General features: G+C 39.5%; 1 protein-coding gene across 10 annotated transcripts in view; it reads right to left on the reverse strand.

Annotated features, from left to right (window-relative positions):
* Positions 1–18782, reverse strand: part of STAU2 (staufen double-stranded RNA binding protein 2) — a 303644-nt gene that overhangs the window by 191195 nt on the left and 93667 nt on the right. For all 10 annotated transcript variants that reach the window (XM_059994776.1, XM_059994773.1, XM_059994769.1 and 7 more), the window contains 3 exons: positions 4644–4803; positions 3275–3382; positions 1007–1219 (listed from right to left, as the gene is read on the reverse strand). In XM_059994776.1, coding sequence (XP_059850759.1) covers positions 1007–1219; positions 3275–3382; positions 4644–4803 — 481 coding nt within the window. The remainder of the gene's footprint in view (positions 1–1006; positions 1220–3274; positions 3383–4643; positions 4804–18782) is intronic.

The following is an 18782-nucleotide window of genomic DNA, read 5'->3' on the forward strand; positions in this document are numbered from 1 at the left end:
AATATTTCAATTGTACCACTGCAGGATCTAAACAAAAGAAATCCATCAAAGATAAAATGTACTTCACTTCCGTCACCCTTGATGCTCTGAAGAAGTCTGCTAAATACGCGAGGCTGAGCTAGCCGCTCATGCGCTGGCAGTGTAAGGCTTTCTCTGGGAGCAGAGCTCTCGCTCCATTCACGGCACACACGCTGGGTGTCTGCAGGCACCGTTCTGTGCTAAGTGCTAATTCATCTCACTCCTCTGACCTCTGTCTTTTTTTTTTTTTTTTTTGGTTAACGTAAATAAAATCTGATTCAGTAAAAGAAAGAGTTACAACACCTTGAAAAGCTGTGTGCTCTCTTTGACACGGTATTCATGCCTGAAAGAATAGAAACCAAATCGCCCCGCTGACCTCCTAGGGCTGCTATGGGGATTAAATGAGATAAAGCATGTGAAGTGCTGGGACCATGTCTGGCGCACTGAGCGCTTTCTATTTACTGGCTGCTTCTGCTGTCATCAGTGTGAGGATTACTCATATGATTATGACTCTGCATCCAACCCCCATGTCCTGAAATCCTAAGCAGTCACCATACAGCAGTGTGGTCTGCAGAAAGAACACTGGGTTACAGATCAGTAGTTCAGGCTGCTGCACACAACAGGTGAATACAAGTGAGCAAATTCTTTGAATATGTCTCATAAAACCTTATTTGTAAAATGAGGGGTAACACCTGCCTTACAGAATCATGATGAGAATTTTACCAAAGGTAATCATGAATGGGAAAGTATTTTTTAAACCATAAAAAACTATAACTATTTAAGGTATTATTATTTCATGAACAAACACAGGTATACAAGTGTCTAAAAGCAAAACAGAATTGTTATTCATTTATAGATACATGTCCAACCCTGATTTTGGGACTGTTTATAACCCACAGGTTTAAGTGCCTGGCCTATGAAAAAACTTTTAGCTACAGATACTATAACGTTTACATAGTAAAACTACCATTCAGAAGCATATACTTACCTTTACTATTGTTTTAGGGCGTTTTTTAAAAAACAGTTTTGGCTTTTCAACCACAGGAAGAGGTGGAAGTTTCTTAAGCTCCTGCAGGACAGTGGTTGCAGCACGTTTCTTGGATAGTTTTTTGCTATTTCCCTCTCCTTCTGCAGAGAACTCTCCCACTGACACCCGAGTAACAAAGCTTTTCATATGTGGTGGTCCACTTTCTTTAATAACCTATTGAATGTAAGTAAAATATTCAGTACAGGCACTTAAGATGTGTTCTTATGGCATGAATCTTTCTTAATGTTCATATCATAATCAGGATTGAAATTATTAAGAATTATGCCAAAATCATAGATTCCTTCAATAAGGCTATTACGAAGTCATTATACAGGGGCTATTCATTGATGATACTTACGATGCCTAAAGGAACTGAATTTGAAAAAACAGAAATCTAAATAAACACATTCAATTCATGGTCAAAATTGTGTTTTACTAGCTTAAAACAGGCAATTCTAATTATGGTTACCCTGTTTCTTATGGAACAGAAAATTGAGAACATAAAACATACCATATTACATTAGGTACACAAGCCATCCAGAATGATAATTTGCATATAACTGTGTACATATCTTTCTCCTCTGTAAGAGTAAGTTACTGGAGTGCCAGGAGTTTTATAACCCATAAAGCATCCTGCATGTGGAAGCCTCTCAAAAACAGGTTATGTATGAAAAATAATCTAATTTTGATGGAGACCTCAACAACGACTGATTACAAAAAGGAATGTTTATGACATGACCTTAAATAGGTAAGTAGATATGCCATAGAAATACCTAACTTTCTAGAGTAACAGATTATGAATCTGTCTGCTACAAATGTTCCTAAATCCTGAATTAATGTGCTCTTTTTAAACTATACCAGTTTTTGGAGGAAAAATGCCTTCCAAAACCTGAGCGCTTTATAGTCTCCTTCAAAAGTCTGACCTAAAAAAAACAAAAATACCCTATTTAAATAGTTTACCATTGAACATTATATTAAAAATCTGTCTTCTAATATTGGACACCAATTAGGAAAACATACAATATCTCAATAATCCAATATTATTGGGGATAAGGAATTTATGATAAGCATACTTTCCAAGTAATTTAAGTTTACAAGTTGAAACACCAAAACTGTTTAACCACTTTGATGGACATCTTCCTCAATTAAAATATATACATATATACTTTACTGACTAAATATTTAACCTTTTATTGTTCACATTAGATCATCATTATGAACATCAGATATTCTATACTATACTATATTGATGTCTCTAAGGACATCTAAGACTTTTTAAAACTGTTCCTCTTCACTGTAGCCTTTAAAAGGCCCCATCTTCCAATGACTTTTGAGTTATATGCAATTACTTTTGATAGGTTTTCCATATTTTCCCTATCATTTCTTGCTGGGACCAACAGGCCCTCAAGTACATTCTCTTCCTGCTTTCCTCATTTTGCTGCCTTTAATCTCTATGGACTGAGAAATCAGATAACCCAACTTGTTAGGACTGTGTCTAAGAAGCAAACAGGTTCCCAGTCGAGGTAAGTAGATCCTGCCAGTGAGAGTAAAATGTGGGAGCTTTCTAGTTGGTAAACATCACATAATTTGAAGGAAGATAGATACTCATCAACTGTTTCAGCTTATTTCCTGGGTTTGGCCTATTTTCTAGATATTTGAGTTGCAAAATTAGTGACCTCTTAATAAAGGAGGTATTATAACAATTTAACATTTTTTCTCTTTTAAATGTCACACAATTTTGAAAATATTTTGTGACATTTATCTAGCTGTAAACTAAAGAGCTGCTTAATTACTTCTTGGTGACTTATTAGTAAAGGTTAAATTTAAACATATTTTGGCCTCCATAAATTTAGAAGAAATTAGATATTAATATATACATGTCACTAAATATTAACTATACTGAATATTTTCAATGTGATCTTATCAAAAACACCAAGTCTTATAGGTTACTACAAATTATCTTAAACTCAGCAGATAAATTTTATGATGAAACGTGAAATATCATGTACACAAATGGCTTAATACAGAAAAGGCAAAGAGAATCAGCAGGAATCCATAAGTTCTATTTTCTCAGGGCTTGTATCATTTCATGATAGAGAGTTCAAACGTCAGGAAGCACATTAATTCTTTCAGGATACTGAAATTTTATTTGTCAATCTTATTTGTTTGTTTATTTAAAATAATAAGGAGCAAGGAGGGAAAAATGGGAGATCTCTGCTGAACACATACCTCAAAACTGACGGGCATATTTCGCTTCAGAGCAATTTCAAACACTAAGCTGATCTCAGACTTATTTGCATCTTTGTCATCATCCATTTCTTTTCCTGATTCACCATTCTAAATCACAAAAAATAGGATGACATTGAATCTTCACTTTGTAACAAACTTTACATGTATTTAACAATCAAGAGAACCTATCCAAAATACAACAGGAAACAGGAAACCAGAAACTGGATCTTGTGGATTTCTATGTAACCACCATAGTCGAGGGCTTTGCTGTGAGGCTTCTTGTGATTTGGTTTTAGTTTTTTTCCTCAAAGTAGAAGGATAAATGCTGAGTGTGGAAATCTCTTACTCAACCATTCACTAATTTGAGTTTATCCTATATCCTCAGACCCAGTTCTCTTTAGAGACCTCCATTACACACACACACACACACACACACACACACTACCTCCACTGGTATATGATATTTAATCTTCTATGGAGACTAAGTTGCAGAAAGAGTGCAGGATGCAAACCAGGATTTCGGAGCTCTGTGCCAATTTACTTATTCAGCCATTTAACACTTACTTCCGGAGGGCCGCACATATACTGAACACAGTATAAGCATTAAAGAGATCGAGAGACAGTATTCTTGCTGTCAAGAAGCTTATGACTTAGTGGGAAAAGAGATAAGCAAACAGATAAGGGTCATAATGAAAGTGTACAAGGACAAAAATTCTAAGTCTGTCATTAACTAAGACAAATCTCAAAGGGGGAAGAACAACAGGCTTGAGGAAAGGGAAACTGTACAGCTGTACTGTACAGGTTGAACCGCACAGTTTCAAATAACTAAGTGCAGAACTCGCTGAGAAGGTGACTTATTAGACACGCCTGGGCTGGAGATACAATTTTGAAGTCAACAGAGAAAGTAGCTGAAGCCATGGGAACGAGTGAAATTACTGAAGATCAGCCTCAATAACCTCTCTGGTAAAATAAAGTAGGACTAAAAAGTTCATAAAGATCTCCTCCACTTTAAACTCCTTGATTCTAGATTAATTAATACAATGTAATCCATGCTCAATAAACCATAGCATTCGATGCAAGGTAAATGAATATTATTTCTCATCCTTGCTCACATTCCCAAATCCTCCCTTGCCTGGAAACTCCACCGGATGAACCAAAGTGCTCAAAGGTAAGGTCATCCCAGCAGGAACACAAGAGTCTAATATAGCACACAGGTTAGCTGAGGAGCAAATCATAGCAGATCGCTACTCTGGTGGTCCCTCCTATCAGCAGAGATTTCCCTTATTTGTAAAAAAGCATTTGTTTGTCTTCTCAGTAATCTCCTTAGGCAACTATAAGAAACAGGCTGCCACATGCAGCAGTGACCCACCTGAGCTGACTTTTCCGGAATAGGTTCATTCTGCAGTGCTTGAAGGGCTTTCATTGCGGCATTGTGTCTAGCAGCTTGTCGAGTCTTTCCTTCCCCAAAAAATTCATTATTTCCTACAGTCAGCTGAACATAAAAGATCTTGGGCATTGGGCAATGATACCTAAAGTAAGAAAATAAAAATATTACTGTTAGCTCAATAAAATCACTCTGTAGGGACTTCCCTGGTGGCTCAGTGGTTAAGAATCCACCTGCCAATGCAGGGGACATGGGTTCAATTCCTGGTCTGGGAAGATCACACATGCTGTGGAGCAACTAAGCCCGTGCGCCACAACCACTGAGCCCGCGCCCTAGGGCCCGCGAGCCACAACTACTGCTGCACGCCTAGAGCCCGTGCTCGGCAAGAAGAGAAGCCACCGCGATGAGAAGCCCGCGCACTGCAACAAAGAGTAGCCCCTGCTCAACGCAACATGAGAAAGCCCGTGCACAGCAACAAAGACCCAACGCAGCCAAAAACAAAAAAAAATCACTCTATAGTCATTAGTAAGATTTATTTTCTTTAAAATGACACCAACCATAGAATGCACTATACCCTCTTATTAACCCCAATAAAATTTTTTTTGTTCGTTTATTTACTTATTTGGTTGCTCAGCGTCTTAGTTGCGGCAGGTGGGCTCCTCAGTTGTGGCTGGCAGGCTCCTTAGCTGCGGCACGCATGTGGGATTTGGTTCCCTGACCAGGGATCGAACCTGGGCCCCCTGCACTGGGAGCTCAGAGTCTTAACCGCTGCGCCACCAGGGAAGTCCCCCCAGTAAAGATTTAACCTCTCGAATGTATTTAGAAAAGATAAAATGTGAGTCAATATATCTATCGATAATAAAGTATATATGCTGATCTCCATGAAAAACATATTTTAGAAAACATTAAACATAAATATTGTAAAAATTATTTAATTATATCACAGAAGACTTCCTGGCAAGAAGTTTTCAGTCACATTTTGACAGAAGTGAGCCAAATGGTCTGGTGCTGAAGGACTGGGACCTGCCACAGAGGTGAGCGACAAGCAAGACCATTTAGGTGACAACACGCAGATTACTGTGCTTTTAGCAGAAGATAATTATGATTAGACGTGGGAAGAACAGTAGTAGGATGGAGCTCCTACTGCAAAGTAATAAGTACTTTGCAAAGTAATAAGGAGATCAGAGTCAACGTAAGAAAGAGTGGAGAGTTTAAGCCAATTCTTAAGCAGAAAGAATCACAATAAATTGTATTTAAGGTGAAAATTTTTAGCAGGTTTGTGTTTAATGTGACTGAGGTAAGGATGCGTGACTAGAAAGCTGCAATCATGCAGACATGAGGGGATAAAAGGGGCTGTAAGAAGAAAGAACAAACTTAGGAGAAATTAAGAGGATATGCAATAAAATCCATTAATTTAACAATTATTTATGGAGCACCATCTTATGATGGGGGAATATCACAGTGAACAAAAACACACATTAGAGTGGAGAAGACAGACAATAGATAAGATAAATATGTAGAATATCTAGTATGTTAGAACTACACGTTGAATAGAAAAAGAAGGAAAGGTTCAGAAATGTCAGGTGGGGTGGGACGGGGGGGGGGTTAGACAGTGGCCAGTGAGTGTCTCATTGAGAAGATGACAATTGTGTAAAGGCCTTATATAAATGAGGAAGGAAACCACACAGACACGTGTTCAAGTAATTCAGAGGATTCCCACCTGGTTAGCATCAAGGGAGTAAAGGAAGGAAAGCTAAGAGATGGGAAGAGGTGGCCAGGTTCCATGGGGCCTTCCTTAGAAATTACTGTAAGGATCTGACTTTTACCCGGAATGAAATGGCCAGATTTTTTTTTTTTTTTTTTGCGGTGCGCGGGCCTCTCACTGCTGTGGCCTCTCCCGTCGCGGATCACAGGCTCCGGACGCGCAGGCTCAGCGGCCATGGCTCACGGGCCCAGCCGCTCCGCGGCATGTGGGATCTTCCCGGACCGGGGTACGAACCCGTGTCCCCTGCATCGGCAGGCGGACTCTCAACCACTGCGCCACCAGGGAAGCCCCAAATGGCCAGATTTTAAAGAGAGAAGCAACATAATCTGACTTCCATTGATTGGAAGGATCATCTGACTATTATGTTGAAAACAGACTGTAGGGGAATGATGACAGGAGCAAGGAGATCTGTTAAGAGGCTACTGCAATAATACAGAAACCTGAACTAGGGTAGCAGCTTCGGAAGTAATGAGAAGTACTTGGATTCTGGATGAATTTCAAAAGTGGAGAAGATGGGTTTACCCAAGGACTAGCCATGGAATATGAGAGAGGCGTCGAGGAAGACCCCAGGGTTTCTGACATGAGCAATGTCAGACGGTGGAGCGCCCGTGTGTTGAGTTGGTGAAGACTGCGAAAGGAATGGGTTTGTTGGGATCAACAGCTCTGGGGTGGAGATGTTAAATTATTCAGTCTGTTAGACATCCAAATGAAGATGTCAAAGAAGACAGGCAGATTCATAAGTCTGGACTCCAGGAAAGAGGTCCAAGGCGGAGAGAGAATTTGGGTATCATCAATATGTCGGTGAAATTTAAAGCCACAAGACAGTGAGAACTCTGTGGGAGGGCGTGACTGACAGGAGGAAAACCAAGCAAGCAGAGTGCCCTTCCTGAAAGCCAAATGGGAGAAGTATATCTAGCAGGAGGGAGGAGTCAGTCGTGTCAGATGCTGCTCACACGTCCAGTGAAATGCTGACTGAGAACTGTGACCACTGGACTGGGCAAGTTAGCAAAACTAACAGATTCGATTTTGATGGAATGTTGGGTGTATAACTGCAACACTAAAAAATTAAGTTAAAAATCACTCCTGTGCTGCAAAGCGTCTCTTTTCAAGCAAAGAGAAGCCAGTCGAGGTCTTACTAAAGTTGTAGATGATTATTGGACATCCAAGTGGCAGAGCTCTATATTCAACCTGAGATAAACTGCATAGAGCTCACTCTGTAAGAATTCACAGGCAGATGGGACTAATCAGTGAAGGTTTACTGAAGGTGAAGGACTAGAAATGTACATCGGTACTGAAGATGCAGATTTGGGAGGTAATAATTGAAACCATGTTGAGTGGATAAGCACCTGGAAAGGGTAAGTGTAAAAGAACCAAAAAAGACAGCCTAAGGCTGGGATCTGACTAATGCCCACGATCAAAAGGCAGGGGAAATAATAGACAGCAGCGAAGGAGATGAAAGAGGGTCAGAGTTAGAAAAGAAATTATAACACAATGTCAGGGGAAGGGATAATCAACAATGTCAAATGTTGTGGAGAAATCCAGAGTGAGTATGAAAAAAAAGAAAAAGTCACTGTTTTAAATTTTTAAAGTCAATTTTCTTGGCCCACAGTTTTCTATTAAGATAAAATACTTTAAACGTGTTTTTACTGTATGTCATATGTTCTCATTTTTAATTGGCAAATATAAAAAAGTTAAAGGAAGAAAAATAATCACTTATAGGAAAAGATATTTTTAACGTGCAGAGACTAAAAAGCATTAAAACCACCATCTTTTTTGCTCTTTGACTGCAGTAACTAGTGATGCACTGAAGTACACAATTTCCTATTACCTATTTTATTTTAGATCCCTTTAATGCAGAAATTCTGACAGACTAATATCATCAATGCAGGTTATTTTCATTTTGTTTCCCACAAAATTCAGTTTTCCCACCTCCACAGAACTTTATGCCTATTTTTAACTGGTTTCACTCTAAAACTTCAAAACAGACAACCTGAAATCAGAAATTTACTTCTGGACTGAGATCCCACATGGCAAGCTTTCCCCACAGAGCAAATGTTTACAATTAATTATACACTTCTGAAAATAGAGGTCCACAACTGGAATGCTAACAGACCTTTAACTATGGTGGAGGGAGTGGGCGCCACTATAATCACTAAGGCCTGCTGACAATTACAAAACTCATTTCGGTTTGCCACAGAGACAAACAAAATTTCTGTTCATTATAACTTTACTGGAATATGATGTCATAACACATAACCATACTGAAACAATCTGCTGATTTTCAGACCAAAATATTAATTGCACACTAAAGAGCCCTTGGGGCCTCTTCCTTTTGGGGCATCAAATATGGCTCTATGTACGTGCATGTGCCTGATGTGGATACGTATGTACATATATATTATACTGTACAAATATCAGAGGGAAAATTAGGTATGTTGCATTTTTAACATAAAAAGTAAAATATTCTAGCACTAACAGCAGGAAATACCAAGACCCGACGCCTGACTTGTTTCATTCCAGTTTCATTCCATCCTCTTACTTAACAATGATTCTTAATAATCTACCCCACGTGGTTTGAATACCTTATATATCACATCTCCTCATATCATCATGACAATTAAGATTAACCAGAGCACTCTCATTAATGGCTCCCAGATTGAATTACAGGAGAGAAGATGAAGAATTCTTTTCGTGTTAGGTCCTGGTCTCTAAGTATTCATTTCCCTTGGTAAAGAAGCTCAAAGTTTACTAACTTGAAAGGTTGATAGGCTCTATTTAATGGAGTTCCTTTTTCTATTTTTATTTATTTATTTCTGGTAAAGTGCTTCTAATAAGTGATGCACTTATTTCCACAAATTAGCACATACATACTTACCTAATCTTACACTGCTGTTCTTGAATGATTTTCCTCAATTAGAATTTTATGATCAGTGCTTAGATCCCTATCTTTTACTGTTAAAAGATGAGCCATGGGGCTTCCCTGGTGGTGCAGTGGTTGAGAGTCCGCCTGCCGATGCAGGGGACACGGGTTCGTACCCCGGTCCGGGAAGATCCCACATGCTGCGGAGCGGCTGGGCCCATGAGCCATGGCCGCTGAGCCTGCGCGTCCGGAGCCTGTGCTCCGCAACGGGAGAGGCCACAGCAGTGAGAGGCCCGCGTACCGCAAAAAAAAAAAAAAAAAAAAAAAAGATGAGCCATGAAAACTCACCCATCCAGGCTATTAAAGTTTCAAGGTCAAACGGCTTCTACCCTCAGCCTCCGAAGTATATTTTATAAAGTGTGATCCCGATTTCGTAGGAGTCATCTCTAGGGCCTGTTACAAACGCAGATTCCTGTGTTCTAACCCTGACCTGCTGAATCAGCCTCTGAGGATGGAACAAGAGTCTTCAGTTGCACAGGTTTTATTGGTGGGTTTGCACACTAAAGGCTGAGACACCTGCTCCTCAGGTCAGCACAGCCTACAATGTGGCTGCTGCGACTTGATGACTGTTTCACACCCCATGCAAGCAAAGGACTGCACACGTTCCTTATAGCACCACGGTTAGGTTTCTTACATCTCTTTCTCATTTAATCCTCATGGCAGCCTGGTGAGACACATGCCCCCATGGTCACACTGAGAGGTAGCAAATCTCCCCCAAAAAGTTGCTGGGCGTCAAACTCAAGTCTGCCTAACTTCAGAGCTTAGGAAACTCTTAAGTAGTTTCCCGAAAATCTGCTTTATCTTCTTCTATTTTTCTTCATATACGTTTATTAAACTAGCTATGTCCTTGGCGGGCCAGAGAAGCTAATGCAAGGGTTCTTTCTAACCTAATAAGGTCCACGAACAGACTTCAGAGGTGCCTTACCAAGTAGGTGCTGAACAAACAGACCTCCACAGTGAAACTCTATGTTTTTAGGGTACGTCAAGCCAAGCAGGGACACAAACAGGCAGGAGCGAAAGGTCAGAAAAATGGGCTCATGTGCCACACTGCCTGACAGTGTAAGTTTTATAAAGGCTGTTTGTTAAGACCGCTTTTTTTTCCCCCATTCCTCTTTGCCCTCTGTCCACCGGAACTTTTATAAAAAACAAACAAAATTTCAAATAAAAGAAAATAAAAGTTTCCCTTTCTTTAGATCTCAAAAAAGTCTTTAGATTTGGCCTGTCTTCAAGACTTCACAAGTCACTACAAGAATAAAGAAAGAATGATATTTGGCTCCTTTGAATTAATACTTGACATTCCTTATACAGTTTTGTTTTGGTTTTTGAGCAAAGGGAAGATTTTACATTCTTCCATAGTATTCCTACAAGAATATGTGTATTCTTATTCTTATATTTGACTTGTCAGTTATAACAACTTTCCATACCATAGATCCTTGCCATTCTCCCTAAATCTACCTCATTAATGCCCTCTTTGTGGACTCATTTTGTGTTTATCTTTCTAAACAACTAAAATCCTCCCTACCATTCTGTGACTGCCTTCTCCATCATCTCCACCTTCCTAAGTATCATTTTTACAAGGTGAGAAAGACATATTCCAAATAACATTAGAACTTTTAAAAATTGAAAAATAATTGCCTCATTTCATTTGATAGCATTATCATAAATCTCAGCCCAGCTTAAGCGTTCATGTCTCCTCTACAGGTTTATGTCTTAAATATATGAACGTGTTATCTTCTGATCTAATAAGGAGAGGCTGTGGATTTCTGTGTTTACTTCTAACATTGACTGAAAACAGAAATGTCACTTAATCTTTCTATCTCAGTTTACTTATCTGTAAAATATTTGCAGAATTTATGTTTAAAGAACTATAAAGGCCAAAACTTAGAAATCAAATGCCCTGCTGATTATTTTGACTCTTTGTACATGTTTTGGCAGAGCTAAGCATTCTTTTTCTTGCTATTGAAAAATAATAGGTTTTATCATAAAGCTATAAAATAGTCCTTGGCACATTTTCAAGCTTGTATGTATATAAAACGTCTAGATAGGAGAGAGTTCTTTCTCTATTCACATCTATAAATTTTGAAGCTATATCTTTTATGGGATCTGAATGTTTAGTCTTGAGAAATTTCAAAAATTAGGATCTATCAGAAAAGATTCACAGGACGGCTGAAAATAAGCTTTAAAAGAGATGTAAGGATATTCTATTCTATTTGTAGAATTATAATTATGTTTAAGATGCATAAGGGAAAATATAGAAAGATATGCACTAAAGGCTGGGATAGGGTGTTTTGAAGTGATGGAATTATAAATGATATATTCTTTCATAATTTCAAAATTTTAAAAATAATATGGTTATACTGGTATATAAACAAAAGAAAATATTTTATTGAAGTCAGTCTAGTCCCTGTCCAAACAAAAGTAAACCTGCGCTCAAAATGTAAATTTGATGAATTAGTGGAATGACTTGTGGAATACAGACTACGAGCCACAAGAGTCAATGGTTTGTACTGTGTCACTGACGCCAGTATCACAACAGGACTATGGAAATCAGAGCATGCTATCAACGAGCACCACTTTATAAACACACAATTACCACCCTCGATCCCAAACTTGGATCCAGCATAAAACTATTCTTGCCCCTTCCCTAAATGGATATCTAGATAAATCATCATCGCCACCATCACCATCATCATGATTACAGCCGACACACAGAACTCACCATGTGCCAGCCACTATCTGAAGCTCTGTGCATACTCATCTCTTTCAGTCACAGTAACAACCTCAACTTCACTTCACACGCATGGAAATGAGGAACAGAGGTGTTCACTTATTTGTCCAAGGCCACCCCACTTGAGCCAGCGTCTGAACCGAACAGTCTCACTCCAGAGGCTATGGGCTTAACCCCTACACTATGCTGCGTCTGAATGAACTGGATAAATGAGCACTTTAAACTGCAGAGCTACTAACTATAAACTTTGGAGAGGTCATGATAGACTTGGAACATCAAGGCAATTTAAGCCAACCTTAGATCAGTGGTCACATCAGTTCCAAAGAGAAAGCTGGGGCACCGTAAGCCCAGGAGACCGAGCTGTTGGCAGCACCACTGCTCTCTCTCACGCTCTGCCTCCTCTAGTAACCCACCTTTCGGGCACCCGTGCTTAAACGCTAACGTTCCCATGAGGGAACTGCAAGTCAAAACCACAATGACACACCACTGCACACCCACTAGGATGCTTACAGCTGTGCAGCCGCTGCTGTTCCTTAAAAGTTAAACACAGAATTACCATCTGACCCAGCAAAACTGAAGAGAAAGTTTTGAAGGTGTGTAAACAAAAATGGGCACACAAGTGTTCATAGCAGCATTATGCATAACAGCCATAAAGGAGAGAGAACCCAAAGGGCCACCCAACTGATGAATCAGGAAACAAAATGCAGTATATCCAAACAATGGAGTACTGAGGAGCCATACAAAGGAGTGAAGCACGGATACATGATACAATGTGCGCGAACGCTGAAAACATTACACTAAGGGAAAGCTAGACACAAAGTCTACATATTGTATGATTGCATTCAGATGAAATGTCCGGAATAGGCAACTCCACCAGACAGAAAGTAGATTAGTGGTTGCCAGGGGCTGGGAAGAGGGAAAGTGGGGAGGAACTGTTCAGGGGTCGGGGGATTCTTATGGGCATGATGAAATGTTCTGGAATTAGATAGTGGTGACGGTTGTACAGCACTGTGAATGTGTAGTGATTCAGTGTACTGAACTGTACACTTTAAAGTAGTTAAAATGGTGAATTTTATGTGACTGTGAGTTTTACCTCAATAAAAACCAATTTTTAAAAAAAAAAAATGTTCATACTCCCTAAGGTTCAAACTTCTGTTTCTCATAGACAAGACAGTCTTCCTAGGTGATGTCACCTGTTCCTATTTACATTCTTGGCAGACTCCCAGAAATTAGCCTGCCAAATTGGGGGAGTGCAAGGGAGAGGGAATAAAAGTCATCCCTCCCTTCTGAACACTCAGAAATTAATAACCTCGTCTTCTTCCTGCCCTTGTTTGATTGCCAGGGGTGGGGGTTGGTGGGCGTATGTGGATTAAATTATTCAAAAAATATTTATTAAGGACCTAATTCATGCCAGGGACTGCTTTAATCCCTAGGGATGGTAGACAGGCCTCAGGAGACAATCAATCAACCAATCAATCAAACAGTATCAACTAGTAAGATGGGCTAGGAAGAAAAGTAAAGCAGAACAGAGAACCTCTTTTAGGATGTGACATTTGAATAAAGAGGTGGTTGGAGTAAGAATTCTAGGTAAGGGGATGCCCGGAGGAAGAAGTGTTCCTAGCAAATGAGATAGCAAGTACAAAGGCCCTGGGGTGGTAACATATGGGGCATTTTTTGAGAAACATCAAGTGTTCTTATACCTGGAAGAAGTGAGTCAAGGGGTGAGGGGCAGAAAACTAGTCACAACTTAATCCCACACGTGATGGAAGCCATCGGAGGGCTTTAAGCAGGGAAGTGACACAGTCGGACTTATTACTTAAAAGTCTCTCACTGCTGTTTGCCCAAAGAAAGGCAAGAAGAGGGGGGCTGGCAGGCCACTGCATAGTCTAGACAAGTCATCTGTGAACACAGGAACCTGAATTGCCCAGAAGAATACAGGGAACTGCCAGCAGTGCTGAAAGCCACCTAAGGGCCGTGTTCATTATTTCAAGACGGGACCAGTCAGCACAGTTACATTTTTCTGTAGCTTCCTGGGTACAAGTACAGAGTCAGAGGAGCTGGACTTAACCAGTTACAGTTCTGCTAAGGATGAGTGATCATTCAAGCAGGGAAGCACTGGTAAGCACAGGACTGCTGAGAAAAGAGTGATAAACTCCAGGGAAATGCAGCCCTGCAGAAACTGGCAAGTCAGTAAAGGCTGCAACCGCCCTGAACCTCTGCTCAGTGTTTTCCCTAAGCACAGGTAACAGAGGACACCCCCTATTTCCTGCCACCCCACTGGACGGCGGGCGTGTAGCAGGAGCAGCCAGGCGTGCCTCTCATGTGGTGGCCGACGCCCAGTGCTAGAACTTGGGACAGTAAAGAAGGGTCCCCGGCAGAGGAAGCTGGGGGCTCTCTTGCCAGGGTGTGCTGTCGCTGTGTCCCTCCAGGTACCACAGCAAACTGTCTGAGACAGGTAAATGGCTGGCACCACGGGCAGCCCAGTGAGGAGTGACGGTACAGGAATGGGGGTGGGGTCCTCAGGGCAGCATTTCTCAGAGTGTGGGTCCCACACAAAAACCATCAGAGTCCTCCTGGAGGGGTCTAGGAACACCTGTGAAAACGCAGAGTCAAGGCTGACAATCAGACTCTTTGGGCGAGTCCAGGAATCAACATGATTCCCAAACAGCCTTGGTGATTTTTATGGACGCTGAAGACAGAGGGCACCTCCTTACAGGGGTCTCCTTCCCTTCCCTTGCTTGTGAATACGAAGACTTTTCATTCCTGAATGTTAACTTGGTCCCATCTGCCTTATTGAATTCTCCTGCCTGCCTCTAACAAGTTTTTAGTTCTCTTGCAATTTTCCAGGTAATCACAACTGATGCGCAAAAAAATGATACTTCTTCCTATTTCTTTCCACATTTCATTCCTTTTATTTTCCCTAATTGCGTGGGTTCATACCTCCAACTGAATACCAAACAGCAGTTGATAACGGATGGTCCTGTTTTTTACTTTAATGGGAATGTGGCTAGTGTGCCCTCATTAAGCATAACGCTGGCAGTTGAGGTGGGTTAAGATGGGATGGGATGGGACTTCCCTGGCGGTCCAGTGGGTAAGACTCCATGCTTCCACTGCAGAGGACGTGGGCCCGATCCCTGGTCGGGGAACTAAGATCCCGCATGCCTCGTGGTGCGGTCAAAAAAAAAAAAAAAAAGAAGGGATGGTCCTGTGTGTGTGTGTGTGTGTGTGTGTGTGCGTGCGTGCGTGTGTGTGTGTGAGAGAGAGACAGGGAGAGTATGTGTGGGTGCATCTACAGAGTACACAGTTCACAGTGTTAAAGTAATATTCAGTTATTCATAATGTATTGGATTTTCTAAGTTGAGAATGGATTTTTTATGTCTTTTCAGCATCTGTGTAGTTGACAATTTTTACTTTTCATCTCTTAATAAGGTGAATTTTATTAACGTATTTTCTAATCGTGAAACAATTTTACATTCCTAGGATAAATCCCACTTGGTTACGGTGGTTCTTCTTTCAATGTACCGCCAAATTCTGTCTGCCAATATTTCAATTAAGATTTTTCCATTGATATTCTACAAATAATATTGATCTGAAGCTCTATCCTTTGCTGTTATCTCAAACTCACATTGCTGAGCTAGACACCAAGGTTATTTTTGGTTGCCCAGAATAATCTGTTTCCAGTTTTCCGAAGGTTCAGTAAGATTCCCCTGTGAAACCACCGAGGTCAGGTGCTTTTCCTTCAGGGTGCTGGGCGAGGGGTGGCAGTTAGCTATTCCAATACTTATCCTTTTACATCTAGAGCAACCGGTTCTTTATTTTCTCCTTTTGAGATCAGTTTTGATCATTCATAGTTTCCTACAAAAGCATCCCATCCATCCAAGGTTCTGAAATCGTCTTCCATGAGTTAAACACAGTAGCCCTTTATGAGAATCTTCATTTCTTGTGCATCTGCAGTGTTCCCCCATCTCAGACCATGTTTTGCACATCTGTGCTTTAAACTCAGAATTGCATGCCTTGATTAGGCTACATATTTAAATATTTTATTGGTTCTAAAAACAAGATATTGGATTCTGCATATTTTTCTATTATTCTTCTGTTTTCTAATTAATCTATTTCTACATTCATTTTCCTTCCTCAGACTTTAGTCATCCCTTTTCTAACTTCTCACAGTGGATATATAATTAATTTGCAAGGTATCTATTAACATAGCTTTAAGGTTAATGAACCTGCCTTCTCATAGGCTTTATGTTGTCTGAACTGTCCTGTCTTCAAGAGGGAAAAACACTATACAGTGTTTCCTAAATATTTTTGGTAATGAAACCCCCTTTGTAGCGAACTCGCATGTGTATTCTACAAAACACACTTGGAGACAGGCTGCCTTAGTTAAGAGTCTGTGTATTCCCGCAGGTTATTGTTTAATCTGCTAAAAGCTTTTTATCTTGAATATAATAAAGATTACTTAACATTTTAAGAAATACAATTAAAAATGTTTATCAAGTACTTTTACAAGCTTGATAAACTTAAATAAACACTCAGAGAGTGAACAGAGGAAAAGATCTTTAGATTACATTAAGATCAATTGGATTTAAGCCCCATCTACTCAATCTATAAGCTGTTTGGGTAAGAGGACTTATTTTCTCTAAGACTCATCAGTAATATGAAAGATTTTGTCTGTATCAACTTTCTCAATCTGATTCAAGTGGCAAATAAGGGGGAAATTATAGTATTTTTCATGCAATATCATAACATATCTGTGCATTTACTTAGGAGCAATTTTCAAATATATATGTGTATGTGCACTTGGAGTGCACTTTGCACTTCAAAAGCTTTTGTAAAATGTTTTTAAGGAATACAATTTAAAATTTTAATACGTACTCACTAAATACTGCATGCTAGTAGTCTAACAGCAGATCCTTAGCTTAAGAAAATTATGGAAAATATGGCTTATTATTTCTTTGAGTTGTAAGAAGATTCTCATTATTCAATTCCATCAACAGATCATTTTTGATTAAGAGCTGTCTGAGAATGTTCTTTCAAGACCACTGGTGAAGAAAATCTCTCAAATCCTTCCCAGCAACAAAATGGTTCCTGAGACTGGTTCTAGAAAATATTTTAAATGTTTCTGTTTCTTCATTAGCTTAAGCCCCAAAGTAGATGGTTTTGAGAAGTTTGAATTTTTATAAAAATACAAACATAACAAACCATAAATTTAGAAGGGGTTTCACACCCTGTGCGGATAAACTAATTTTGTAATGTCTAGAATAAGAGATTCAAATAAATGCATGATAGAGTTTGCACCGGAATCTTCCAAGAGCTTTAGAAATTGCTTGCTTTGTTACAATGTCCAACCCAGACGTCTACTCAAGTTAGCCTTTGCTGATCAGAATTAACTATCAACTTTGGATGCTTGCCCACTTCAAATACTCCCAGAAGCAACATGGAGACATTACATCAGCAGCATTGCAGAAAGATTAATGTGCTTTGTTTGGAGATGCAAACAGTAATTATACGCACTGCATACTCCTAGTACTTTATCTTTTTTACCCAAATCTAAGTGAATCCACTTGTACATTTGCATATAGTTTAATGACAACAATAATGTGTAGTTAACAGATATTCACTGGAATATAAAAAATTTACTTGGTATTTTCCCAGCTAATTGTTTTTACAGCTTGACTTCACTTATGCATTAGCTACATTCATAAAAAAGGTTTACATAAAGCAAATATTTTCATACTGAATCCCATTTTCCACTGTTGCCCGGTATTAAATCTTGAGCTGTATTTCTACAGGAACATGTTGGCTCCAACACATAAAAATTATAATTAAACATCTAAAGATGTATGCCAAGAAACAGGTACATTTAATCAAGTATTTTATAAAGTACATTTTATCCTCTCACCTGCAATAAAGATTAATCAAGTGAATAACCATTCTGTTTCATATTCCCACGATCGTTAGAAGAGCATATACATTAAAGCCCCACCAACAACAAATGCGGAGTTTGGGGGACTTCATAGCAACTGAAAGTAGAAATATAATCTATTAGCTGAAATTGCCACATGGAGGTATGCTGTCAGGTAGATTCAGGCAATGCAAGTAGTCTCAGATTATTGATAATAATCATTGAAAAGTCTTAGAAATTTCTTCTGGTTATTGGTAATACACTTGGCATTTTATTATAATCCATACCAGATGATTTACTGGAATTACACCGATCGTTGGAGCCAATAGCACCCTCTAACTCCAAGATTACTTTTCAAAGAAATGGAAAAAAGGACTTTCTCAACTACCTGGATCCTTTTACAGCATAAGAAGTGTAAAAAGCACCTTTTATGTTAAAAAAAATAAAATAAAATAAATAAACAACAACAACAAAAAAGCACCTTTTGCTAAAATAGAAGAGTACCTGGGACCTTTAGAAAACTCTCCTACTTTTAACTACAAATACTCTGAGGTAACGCTAAGCAATTGAATTTTCGGTCATTTTAAACTAACTGTTTAACTTTTCTGCACAAATCCTCCCGGGAATACTATGTGGAATGCAGTTCCCTATGCTCTCCTTTCCCCGTATCGCTGCACATGATCTCGGTATGCTTTTCGTCATTATACTATAGTATGAGTTGTGCCTTATTCCAGGACATGCACTAAGCTGAGAATCACCAAATCTTCTTCATCTCTGCCATGAACCCTGAGGCAAAAACACGGCAT

This window comes from Delphinus delphis, chromosome 17, assembly GCF_949987515.2.
Source record: "Delphinus delphis chromosome 17, mDelDel1.2, whole genome shotgun sequence".
NCBI lineage: Eukaryota > Metazoa > Chordata > Mammalia > Artiodactyla > Delphinidae > Delphinus > Delphinus delphis.